Here is a 13,197-nt window from a genome sequence, read left to right as displayed (position 1 = left end):
ATAGAGTAATCTTGGATGGAGGTTCTTGCCTTTCATGACTTCAAATACTTCTTTCTAGCCCCTTCTTGCCTGCAAGGTTTCTTTTGAGAAATCAGCTGAGAGTCTATGGGAACTCCTTTGTTAGGTAACTGTTTCATCTTCTCTTGCTGCTTTTAAGATTCTCTTCTTATCTTTAATCTTGGATAATGTAATGATGATGTGTCTTGGTGTGTTTCTCCTTGGGTCCAATTTCTTTGGGACTCTCTGAGCTTTCTGTACTTGCATGTCTATTTCCTTCACCAAATTGGGAAAGTTCTCCTTTATTACTTTTTCAAATAAGTTTTCAATTTCTTGCTCTTCCTCTTCTCCTTCTGGCACCCCTATGACTCAGATGTAGGAATGTTTAAAGTTGTCTTGGAGGTTCCTAAGCCTCTCCTCATTTTTTTTTGAATTCTTGTTTCTTTATTCTGTTCTGGTTAAATGTTTCTTTTTTCCTTCTGTTCCAAATCGTTGATTCGAGTCCCCATTTCCTTCCCTTCACTGTTGGTTTATTTTCTCTATTTAGCTTTGCAGAGCGCTCACTTCTTCCTCTGTTTTGCTTCGGTACTTAATCAATTCTGTGAACATCCTGATTACCAGTGTTTTTAACTGTGCATCTGATATGTTGGGTAGCTCCTCATTGCTAAGTTCTTTTTCTGGAGTTTTAATCTGTTCCTTTATTTGGGCAATACTTTTTGTCTCAGTGCACCTGTTATGTTGTAAGGGCAGAGCCTTAGGTGTTCACCAGGATGGAACAACCCACTTTGCTGCATTGTGACACTGTATGTGGGAGAGGTGTCAGACAGGGAACAATGCCTCTTGCTTGGCCCTCACCCCACTTTCAGTCATTTCCCCCACTACCTACAAGTGAATTGGGCCCCTTTGCTGCTCATTCTGGGGCAGGTGAGTTTGTGTATGTTCTAGGTCCCCGTGGGTCCTTCCATTGGACTCTCCTGTGAGACTGAGAGTTTCTCCCACCACCACAACCTCCACAGGTTTTTACAGTCAGAGGTTCTGAGGCTTTAGTTTCCTGCGCTAGAGCCCTGGGTTGTGTGCCCTCTCTCTTCCCACAGTTTTTCCTCCCAGTTTACCTGCGAGCAAATGTGGGACCGCCCAGCCCACCAGCTACCACCTCACCCTCCCAGTCTGCCAGCCGCAGCCTTGCCATGCATCCTCTTCACCCTGGCTGCCTGTTTCCACCCTTCCTACTTGTATGGATGAATGTTTCTTCTTTAACTCCTTGGTTATTGGATTTTCATGACGTTCAATTTTCTGACAGTTCTGGTTGTTCTTTGTTTTTAAATTTGTTTTTTTTTTTTATTGATTATGCTGTTACAGTTGTTCTATTCCCCCTCTTCATTCCCCTCCACCCTACCCCCCTGTCCCCACCATTACCAACCTCCTTTAGTTTATGTCCATGTGTCTCAAGTTCTTTAGATTCTATATTACCCATGCTATTCTTGCCCCCCCCATCTATTTTCTGTCTACTGTCTATGCTACTTATTTTTTGTACCTTCTCCCCCCTTCTCCTCCTCCCACTCCCCTGTTGCTAACCCTCCTTGAGATCTTCATTTCTATGTTTCCACTCCTGATCTAGCTGTCCTTTTAGTTTGCTTTTGTTTTAGGTGTGGTTGCTAATAACTGTGAGTTTGTTGTCCTTTCACTGTTCATGTTTCTTTAACTTCTTTTTCTTAGATAAGTCCCTTTAACATTTCATATAATAAGGGCTTGGTAATGATGAACTCCTTGAATTTGATCTTATCTGAGAAGCACTTTATCTGTCCTTCCATTCTAAATGAAAGTTTTGCTGGATAGAGCAATCTTGGTTGTAGGTCTTTGGATTTCATGACTTGGAATTTCATGACCTCTTTCCAGCCCCTTCTTGCCTGTAAGATCTCTTTTGAGAAATCTGCTGACAGTCTGATGGGGACTCCTTTGTAGGTGACTGTCCCCTTAGCTCTTGCTGCTTCTAGGATTCTCTCCTTCATTTTAATCTTGGCTAATGTAATGATGATGTGCCTTGGTGTGTTCCTTCTTGGGTCCAACTTCTTTGGGACTCTCTGAGCTTCCTGGATTTCCTGGAAGTCTATTTCCTTTGCCAGATTGGGGCAATTCTTCTTTATTATTTGTTCAAATAAGTTTTCCACTGGTGGCTGTGCCTTTCCCCCTTCTGGTACCTCTATAATTCGGATGTTGGAGCGTTTAAAGATGTCCTGGAGGTTCCTAAGACTCTCCTCATTTCTTCGAATTCTTGCTTCTTCACTCTTTTCTGTTTGGCCATTATTTGCTTTCTTCTGGTCCACTCCATTGATTTGAGTCCCAGTTTCCTTTTCATTGCTATTGGTGTCCTGTGCAATTCCATTCATTTCAATTAGTTTTTGCCTTCATATATTTGTCTAATTTGTGGCTATAATCAACCAGTTCTGTGAGGATCCTGATCACCAGTGTTTTAAACTGTGCGTCTGAAAGTTTTGCTATTTCTTCATTGCCTAGATTTATAGGCTCTGGGGGTTTGAGATCTTCTTGAGCCATTTTTGGTCTGTTCGTGCCCTTTAAGTGTGAGGAGCAGAGCCTTGGACTACCAGGTTGCTGGGTTGTGACGCTGTATGTGGGGGCATGGTCAGAGTGGGGAAATGGCGGCGCCCTCCGCTACCGCTTGCCTCGGGACCCGCTGGGTCCCGGTCCAATTGCCCACTCCCTCGCTTGTCTATCCGCGCACCAATGCGCGACCACAGTCAACCCGCAGCCCTGCTCCCTCGCTGTTTCCCCGGTGGTTGCTCGCTTGGTCGCTCACTAGATCCAACCCTGCGCCTGGATTCCGCACGCCTGAGTCCGTCTTACTGAGTTTTCCCATGCAACCCCGCTCCACCAGCTGCTGGTTTTGCCCCTTACAGGTCAGGCTGAAGAATTTGTTGTTAACAGACTTCCGAAAAGTTCAATTTTCTGTGTTCTGGCTGTGTTTTCTGTTGCTAATATTCAGTTGTCTCTAAACTTGGTTGTATGAGAAGGCACAGCTTATCCACCTATGCCTGCATCTTGGCGGAAGTCTCCCTGTTTTTAAATTTGTTGTTGCCCTTCTTCTGGTTGTGGTCCTTCTTTTGGTTGTTCGAGGAAGCAAAGTGTATCTATCTATGCCTCCATTTTGGCTAGAATTTGTCCTTTAATTTTTTTATACTAGAGTTAAGTGATTAACACATCATCATATTAAGAGTATTACAGTATTCTTATTTTGACTATACTTAATCTTTACCAGTGTAAATTTTTTATTTTCATCTGTTTTTATGTTACTCATTAGTGTCCTTTCATTTGAGCTTGAAGAACTCCTTTAGCATTTCTTGTAAGACAGGTCTTGTGATGATGAACTCCCTCAGTTTTTATTTGAGTAGGAAAGTCTTAATCTCTCTCTTTCATTTCTGAAGGACAACTTTGCCTGGTATTCTTCTGGCAGTGCTTTTTTCTTTCAGCACTTTGAATATATCATCCCATTGTCTCCTGGCCTCCATAGTTTCTACTGAACAAACTACTGATAGCCTTCTGGAGGTTCCCTTGTATGTGAGAACTTTTTTCTCTTGCTTCTTTTAAAATTCTGTTGTTGATTTTAGACAGTTTTATTATAATGTATCCTGCTGAAATTCATTTTGGGTTGAAATATGGTGGGGTGGGCAAGAATCGATGAGCTTCATGAACTTGAATATCTAAATGCCTCCCCAGATATGAGAAGTTCTCAGCCATTTTTAAAAAAATAAGCTTTCTTCCCTTTTCTCTCTTCTCCATCTGGGACTCCAGTAATTCATAGTATTTTTTTTCTTTTAGTATCCCATAATTCATGTAGGGGTTTCTTCACTCTTTTTTTCTTCTTGTGCCTCTGATTGGATGATTCAAATGGTCTGTCTTCTAGTTCACCAGTTCTTCTGCTTGACCCAGCCTGTTATTGAAGCTCTCTATCAGATTCATTTCAGACATCGTATTTAATGTTAGGATTTCTGTTTTGTTTTTTTTTTAAAACATGTTTTCTATTTCTTGTTGAACTTCTCATTTTGTTCATGTATTGTTTTTCTAATTTTATTTAGTTTATTTCTCTCTGTTTTCTCGGTAGTTCAGTGAATTCCTTTAAAGGATTATTCTGAATTCTTTTTCAGTCATTTCACAGACCTGCATTTCTTAGAGTCAGTCATTGGAGTTTTATTAGCTTCTTTTTGTGGAATCGTGTTTCCTTGATTATTCATGATTCTTGTGGAATTCTGTGGGTGTCTACACATTTGGAGGAGTAGGAACCTGGGTGGAGTTCATGGGCAGGCTTGGCCTGGTACCTGGGTCAGCAGGTGAGCGGGCCTGGTGCTTGGGTCCACAGGGTTGCCACTGGAACCTGGGCTCACTGGGACATACCTGGCACCTGTGGCTGGCCCCTGGTGAGGTTGGGTACTCACTTCATTCTCCCTCCCCTTGCAGAGGGGGTCTCTCTCTGTGCAGGGTTGCCAGGTCTAGGGGAGGTGGTGACAGGGATAATGTGAAACAGTCTTTTCTACCCTCTTCAAAGTGTCTTTTCTCATCTGGGTTTAACCCAGGTGCTGTCATTCCTCACGTGGAATCCTTAACTCTTGCGAAGGCATTTTCATGTGTGGATAGTTGTTCAAATTAATGTTTCTGGGACAGAATGACCACCAATAACTTCTATACCAGAATTTCACTGAGATCACTCTTCATAGTGCCTATCTTAAAGAAATCTTAACCTATAATTTAAAATTTTGTTACAAGGAAAACTACAGGCTCAGATTATTTCACTGTTAAATGTTTCAAATATTTAAGAAAGAATAAGAATCTGTTATAAACTCTTCTACATAGCAAAAAGGAGAGGCTCATATCCTATCTTTTTTCTTGAAGCAATATAACCTCGACATCAAAACCTGAGAAGGATGTTACAGAGAAAAGAGAGAGAAAGAAAATTACAGACCAGTGTTTCTCTTGAAAATCCTAAACAATCCTAAGCAAAGTATGAACAAGCTGGATTCAGTGATGCTGAGTGATAATTTGTCATATGCAACTTGGATTGGCTTCAAGAATGCAAGTTTTGAATCATATTCAAAAAAATTTAATCAGTGTAACTTACCACATCAACAAAGAAACAACCATGTGGTCATCTCAATAAATGCAGCAAAATCATTCGTACAGTTCAACACCCATTCATGATTAAGAGAGTTTTTAGCAACTAGGAGTGGAAAGCAACTTCCCTAATCTGGTCAAACAACAAATCCATGACAGCCATCCCCCGTAACTGTGAGATAGGGAAAGCTCTGCCCCTGAGGTGGGCCTGCGACAAGGCTGCTGCTCAGCGCCCCTTCCATCTGGGCCTGTACCGTGGATCCCAACCAGAAAAGACTTAAAGGTACAAGGTTTGAAAAGCCAGAAGTGAAACTCATTATTTGCAGATGACATGGTTATATAAAAAGAAAAACCAAAGAAATCCAAAAACAATATTAATAAGTGAATTTTGCAAGATCCCTGGATTCATGCTCAACATATGAAAATCAGTTATACTTCTAAATATTAGAAGCAAACAATAATGATCACTTATAAATGTTTTTATAGCATTTCAGGTACTTCAGCTAGATGGAAATAATGTAACAAAAGATACCTGAGACAGAAAGTTGTAAAATGTTATTGAAGGAAGTGAAGAAAACCTAAGAAATAGAGTTATAGGTCATGTTTGTGGATTGCACACCTTAGTACTGTAAAGAGGTCAAGTCTTCCCTAAATGATGGATTCATTGCAGTTGCAACAAAAATCCAAGCATGGATTTTTTTTTTTTTTTAGAAATTGATACAGTTATTCTGTAATGTATTTGAAAATACAACAGGCTAAGAATAGCACAAACAGCATTGAAGACTTTGAATGACTTTGGCGGACAGACATACTCTCAGAAAGCAAGGCAGCATTAGTGTGAGAATGGACAGAGGGGAATGGGCAGAATAAGGGGCCCGGAAACAGACCCATTTGTGCAGCTTTTCTTGGGTGATACGAAGACACTATAGCCCAGTCAGGAAGGACACTGTTGTCAATAAGTAGTTCCAGGTCAACTAGATATTCATAAAGGAAACAGTGACTAATCCCCATCTCTCAACTTACACAAAAGTCATTTATGGGGAAAAATGTGAAAGGAACACATAAAATGTCTAGGACATAACTAAGGACATCTCTTCATGACCTTGGAGTTATTAAAGGTTTTTTAAACTGAATACAAAAATACTGACTATAAAGGAAAAGATGGATGAATTGGCTTTCATTCCCACTGAGAGCCTAGGTTCATCAGAGACAGCATTAAAAGAGGACAGAAAATCAAGCCACAGAGTGGGATAGATATTTGCTCTCCTTTTAGCCAATAAAGTACTTATTTCCATGATATACAAGGTAATAAGGCTTATTACCTGTAAAGTAATAGAGTCAGACAACTCCGTGCGTGGATGAACTGAGCCTGAAGGTGCTGCCAGGAAGCCAACAGAAGGAATGGAGATGGAGGAGGGAAAGCCACCTGATCATTTTCAGAAACGAGGGTCACGACTCTCATTCACTCATCACTGCCCAATTATCTAAGGAATAATGAATTTTTGTTCCTCCACCCCTCGGGCCAAAAAGGGGGGAAAGGCATGAACACGTACTCAAGAAAAGATCTCCAAATGGTCAATAAAGATCTGAAAAGGTATCCAACCTCACTGGTCAAATAAAATCACCGTGATACACTTTCGGAATCCCTGTGATTTAAAACATGATATTGAGGGAGGTGAAGTATGGAGCCTCCTGTGCCATATGGGTGGGGATTGGTGAAACCACTGTGGTAAACAGTGAGGTAGGTGCCTTCTCCTGAAGTGAGCACCCGCACAGGGACTGTGCAGTGGGCCCTCTGTCCAATAGTACATGGGCTTGTGTGCTTCAGAAGACACACCAGGACGGCCCCTGCGGCCCGTTTGTGAGCCCCAAAGGGAACTCAGATTCCCACCACCAGCAGAATGGGCCACTCTCCATTGCCGACTCATTCCTCAGGGCACGAAACAGCCATGGAAATGAACGGAATGCCACTCCTGCAGTCCCGCTGATGAGTCACACACACATGGTGTGGAAAGAAAGAGGACACGGTTCGGCCTATTTGTGCCCATTTCTAACACAGGCCGAACACTGGCTAGTGTACGGAAGCCTCCGCGGAGGAAGAGGCCTGAGTGATGTGGGAGCCTGGTGTCCCTGCGTTTTGTACGTGCGCCCACTTTGGGAGAAGACAGGCTATGGTTACACACTTACCTCTGTCATTCTTCAATCCAAACTTAAAAAGAGTTTTTTAGTAAAATACACACACGTGGCGTGGGGGAAGTTTGCCACCAGCAGATACCACCAAACATTTTAGTTTTGAAGACTATGCTTTTGTCACAGGGAAAGTGATCCCAGATGGAAGATCTGAGATGCAGGAAGGAAAGGAGAGCAGAGAAAGTGGTAAATGGATGACTAGTCTAAAAAGCTGACAGTATGAAGGAAATGGTGGGGCTTAAAAATTAGATTTAGAGTATGATGAGGAGAGTGAGAGCGCAAGTCTCAAGTAAAAGGTAGGATGTTGCTGATTTGGCCCAAGACACCAGCCGGTGTCTGTGGGTGGCGCCGCAGCCCCTCTGGCAGATTAACCCCAGTGCCCTGAGTTTCCCGAGGTTATCTGACTACCACACCACCCTCAGGGCACCCTGCAGAGCACGAGCGGAGCGTCCACCCTTGAGCCGTGTCTAGTGTCTGTGATTTTGTACTGCTTTTCTTGAAAAGATCCTCTAAAATTATATAAGCTGTAGGCCACACAAAACCTGGATTTGCCCACCAGCTCCCTGGTTCCTCAGGTAGAAAGATCGCGGGAGCTGGGTACCAGAAAGATGCAAAGAGAAGGACCACCAAGGTGGACCGGAATGTGGGAATCTGTGTTTCAGCTTGGTTCCTGTGTACCATCCCCCTGACCCTCCTGGTCACAAGCCATACCTCACTACTGCCTGAACCCTGAGTCGATCCGAACCCCTGAGCTGAGGCCCCTTTTGTGGGGGAGGAGCAGCAGCCTCTTTCCTGGGCAGACCCGTGCTCCCCTCTTGGCCCCGCCTGTCGAAGGAAAAGGACCCGGAAGGCCTCCTGGAGGCCCTGCCCAGCACTCGCCTACCCATGGGGCTTGTCTGGTTTACACATCCCCTTCAGATCACTCCCTTTGACCACACCCTTCCCAGCTCTGCTCAGGCACCAGGCTGTCAGGAGGAAGTGAGCTGGGAGGACTTGCTCCTTCACTGACCTGGCTGATGACCTGCTCCCTGGGAGGACCGCTGGGTGTGACCACACAGGGGCACCTGGCCCCCAGCCAGGTTGAGTGGGAGTGGGTCAAGGCATGTTTGTGGACTCCCAGGCTCTCTTTGCTGACCCCTGGGGGTGGCATACCTAAGTGAGGACCTCATGCTGGCCACAGGCCCGGGGCAGCCCCAGGAACCCCGTTAGCTCCAGACCTGGCTTATCACAGCCCAGCAGCTCCTTGTTACTCGCTTCCTCCAGCCTTCACTGGTCTGTGTTTGGGGGCTTTTCAAGAATGATCTCAGTGCAGTGGGCGAGGCCGACCCAGGCTGTGGGCTGCTGACAACAAGGAAAGCCTGTGTGTGAGCTCCGTTGGAGTTTATCACAGACCCTGCACATAGACCTCTTGTGTCCCCAGTAGTTTACTTCTCATGCTTCTCTCTCCAGCTGGGACCAGAACCCCAGAGGTTCTGAATGCCAGGAGCTCCCAGGCCTTGCTCCTGCCCCACCCCCCACCCACTCAGTTGGGGGAGTTATTTTGCCTATAAGCCATGGAGCTGGGGCTTTGAGGGCTAACCGTGGACAAGGGTGGGCTGTCAACTAGGGTCAGTTCTTCCTCCCACAGGACACTGATCAATGACTGAAGACACTTTTTTGGTCACACTGGGGAGGGGGTGCTATTGGCATCTAGTGGGTGGAGGCAGGACCTGCTGGCGCAGGAGGTAATGTGAGCAAAAGGGTAGGAGGGAGGGAGGAAAGGCCCCCATTTCCCCAGTGCAGCCAGGTGCCCTCAGGGCCCGGCTGGCTTCCCGTCCACAGGACATTGCTTTCTTTCCGTGGCCTGGATGTGGGGTTGACAGTAGAGTGACACAAAAGGGCAGGGGAGAAGTGCGTAGAGGGATGTCCTAGCCCCAGGTGTTCTCCCCCTGACGTCTGTATGCAGCCTTCACTGGGGAAGTGGGCAGTGCATCAACCAGATCGGGGCCCTCTTGTGGAGGCTCAGGGTGCAAGGGACATGCCTGTCCCTGGGGGCCTTGCTCAGACCCATGACCCGAGGGGGCCCTCCTCTCTGGGATGCCCTCACAGTCCCTCCAGCCCTGGGCCCCTCTTCTGGGAGGACGGCCCAGGTGGCAGAATGTACAGGCATGGTGGGGGCAACAGAGAAATGAGCAGAGGTGAGGGTATAGAAGCACTAGCCTCCATACCCAGAGATACGTGGATGGAACAGCAGATCCACGCAGAGGTGAGGGGCACCCCACAGAGAGCACTGCCACTGTGCAGGGAATGCTGCGCGGGGAGAGGGCCAGCCATGACCTCCACAGCCCAGCACTTTGGCACGTGTCTCCTGTGAACACAGGCTCTCCACAAGCCTCAGTGCGTCGTCAGAACCAGAAGGCAACACGGTCCATCTGACCCCATCCTGTGGCGGGCGCCCTTATGGCTTTTAAATGCTCGACCTGTGCCCGCGGGGTGCGGCGATTGCCAGAGAGAGAGCAAGGCTTCTGCTTACTAAAGAGAGTACGGTCGCAAGAAAGGGTGATCTTGGAAAGATACCCCTTTTCCCTGAAATACAATACACCCTACGCCCTCCAAAAAGCACTTGGGGTCGTCGGCCCTTACCTGGGCTGTTGAGAGTGTTCCACCCACGTTGGTGTGTTTACCACAACGACGGCTGATAGCCTTTGCATCTCTGGGTGCCAGATGTGGCAGACTGCGGCCAGCAGAGTCTACCTGTTGTGGCTGACGATGAGAATAAATGCACAGGTGACAGCAATCCTGTGGAAAAAAAGGGACGGCACAGCTACTCTCTCAAGGGGAGCGTGCCTGTGGTGCCTCGGCCACTCCCTGAAGAGGAGAGCACCTCCGCCCTTGCCTAGACAGGCTTTTACTGTTTTCCTCGGGTCTTACATCAGAGAAAGATTTATTATCTATCACACAGAATATTATTGCCTACATTTTAGGTACAATCAAGGAAATGAAAATAACATGCAGAGGGGAATGGCGATGGGCTGATTAGCTCTGTCCTTGGGCAAATTCACACAAGCTTTGGGTATTAGCTTGAAGATAAACAATGCACATTTGTTGTTTTAGACCAGGGTGAGGGAGTTTTAGCAAGAGCAAGCCATAACAGTCTGTATGCATTTTCTAGGTCTGATTCCCACGGGGACACTGGGTTTGAAGGTCTGGCTCCTGCCCACCACCTTGCTTCTGTAGGTTTTCCATACAGAGCTGAGTCACATTTGCCAGACTAAAACTGGTCCCCTACACCGTCCCAGTTGGGCTGGAGAGCAGAGGGTCCACCTGTGCTCAGCACTGACTTTTCACCCCCACCGCCGTCTCCTTCAGTCTGTGCAGTTTCTCTCATCTGTCCCAGTGTTCTTGGCCTTGGCACGTGGCTGGGTTCATAGGATGTCTGGTGTCTTCTGGAGATGAGATTCCAGTTGGGCAGGAACAGCAGGAAGTGTGGCCGTGCCTCTCCATACGTCCCTAGCGGGGTGGGGGCAGGGGAGCGGGTAAAATTTTAATTAGTCCCATTACTGGCCATGTGAATGTTGATTGTTTAATTAATATGGTGTCTGCCAGGCCCCTTCCCTGCAAAGTTACTCTTTCCCTATTTATTAAAAATAAGTATTTTGTATGCAAGTACTTGAAAACTATGTAAACATCTCCTGCTTCCTCCAACTTGCACTTATTTGTCTGTTCATCTGCCTATGAACTCATGAATTACAATTTTTTTCAACAGGGTGTAATCTGTGGCTCTCCGTGCACCCCATCAAGCTGGCTCCCGAGGCACTGACAGCGCCCAGGCTCCTGAATGGCTCCCTGGCCATCTGATGTGTCAAGATGTTCCAGGAGCATCTGGTATTTTTCCTGCCTGGGCAGAACCAGCCGTCTCTTCAAGGAGTCCTGTTCACTTTTAGAGGAAGATGGTATTTAGAAACCAAGATCTGGGTGCTGGGGGTGCTCCTGCTCCTGCTCCTGGGGCGTCCCAGGTCCAGCCCTCCCGGTGAACAGAACTGGGCAGTGTGTGTGTGCGCACACATGCATGTAACAAATACATGTGTGTATGTGGTCTACACCCACACAAATGTACACTCGCACAAATGCACTCACTCGCGCACACACTTTTATCTGTATTTATCTGCCAGTGAATCCCTCCAGTCAGCCAACTGCTGACTCCCGTCCCTTGCCAATTGGACTGTTTTGACTTCACTGGTACACAGCATTTTCACTTGATCCAGATCAGGATTCTGTGGCCCTGAAGAAGCATCTCCCCTGGACCTCTAATTTGACAGAGTAAGCACGTGGGCTCACCCAGAAACCTGGACAAGTAGCAGAGCTCCATTTGCAATTGAGGTTCTCTGAACAGATTTCTGACCTTAGCTGTGTTCTTTATAAGAGCAAAAAGTTGCAAAACTCATCATGCCCATCAATGTCTGTGAAATGTGGCTTGGGCGACTGGCACAGAATTCTTGACTCCTGATCTAGGGTCAGGGTCAGAGAGCTGAAGCCTGTGGAGGTGAGAGGAGAGAATTTTAGGGCAAAACAGCTTGGACTTGGGTCCGGGGCAGCACAGTGGAGGAGAGAGCACTCTGACCTGTGTCCAAGGACACCTGGGACTCCCTGTTTGCTGGGGTCTCGATGGACGCCCCTGCACCCTTGCTTGTGGGCCAGCACTGGCTCCTGCTCACTGGACCGCTGTAGAACAAGGATGGGGCCGGGAGAAGCAAGTCCAAGTCAGAACAGCAAGTAGGTCAGTGTTCCCAGCTCTTTCTTCCCCCTGCTGCGGGACCCCGTGCACCCTGTTTCCTTCACAGATGTGGTTAATCAGAGGGGAAACCACAGCTGACTGCGGCCCATTTCCTGGCCCGCCTCCCATTGGTTGAGGTGACTGGGTGGGCCGAGCCTACTTCCCACTTCTGCCACCATTTGCTCAACTAACCACTGGTGCTCTGGCCTAGAGATCCCACCCTCCTTTCTCCCCTAGTTGGGCTGCAGAATGGCCTGGCTGGAGCCAGAAGTACTGAGGGAAATGTCTCCAGGAGGGTCAGACAGAGGGACAGTATTAAACCCCCAAACTCATGACCTTTCTCCCCATCCCAGGGCTGGATGGGTCCCACGGGCCAAGCTGTGAGGGCCCCGGGCAATATCTGCTGGAGGGAGGGGCAGAATTGTGCCACAGACCTGTGCCCCCAGACGACTTGCCTTGAAACTAAAGGAGCCCTTGGACCACTGGAGAAAGAGAACATGGGAAGGAACATCAGCCATGTGGGTGCCCAGGATTCAGGAAGTGTGTTCTGATGTGTGCCAAGGGCCCTCAGGACAGGCCGCCGGCCTTCACTCCAGCCTCGAGGAAGAGAAGCTGATTCTCTCTGTATAGGTGAGGCCCAGCCCAGTGTGTCCAGACCTCAAAGCCCTTTCTCAGCAGGAACTTTATGGTCCTAGTCCCTCCTGGGAAAGGAGGTCCCTGGTTCACTTCTGCTCATCAACTGGTATTTCTCTTCATGGTCTGACAAGACCCTCTTACGTGTCAAAGGGACCCTGTTGTTCTGTAGTGGTGATGGTAGACTAAAACCGGTGAATTGCACATGTCATATCAGTGAAATGTATGGAATGTGAGTTATATCACAATAAAGTTGGAATTGTTAAAGGGCCTTATTCTAATTACAATAAATAAATGAGTGGAAACAGCATAAGTGTTGGTACTTCACTATGCGTTCTGTCACTCCTTTGTTCTTCCTACAAATGGATGTAGAAGGGAGGCTGGGCACCTTTCCAGCTTCCTGATGAGGAAGTCGTGCGCCGTCACAGGCCCAGACAGGAAGTGGGAGGGTAAGTCTTCTGTCCGTAGATTCTGACTGTGGCGCTTTCCCCATCTCACTGTGA

At 47.1% G+C, this 13,197-nt stretch overlaps 1 protein-coding gene across 1 annotated transcript in view; it reads left to right on the top strand.

Annotated features, from left to right (window-relative positions):
• BANP (BTG3 associated nuclear protein) overlaps positions 1–12,994 on the top strand; it is a 141,309-nt gene extending 128,315 nt beyond the window's left edge. Inside the window, exon 13 of the mRNA XM_037142360.2 lies at positions 11,054–12,994. Coding sequence (XP_036998255.1) covers positions 11,054–11,107 — 54 coding nt within the window. The 3' untranslated portion in view covers positions 11,108–12,994. The remainder of the gene's footprint in view (positions 1–11,053) is intronic.
• Positions 12,995–13,197: the final 203 nt, after the last annotated feature.

Source organism: Artibeus jamaicensis, unplaced genomic scaffold (assembly GCF_021234435.1).
Source record: "Artibeus jamaicensis isolate MK-2021 breed Jamaican fruit bat unplaced genomic scaffold, CSHL_Jam_final contig_464, whole genome shotgun sequence".
In the NCBI taxonomy this organism is placed as follows: Eukaryota; Metazoa; Chordata; class Mammalia; order Chiroptera; family Phyllostomidae; genus Artibeus; species Artibeus jamaicensis.
This window is presented reverse-complemented; position numbering and strand designations above follow the sequence as displayed.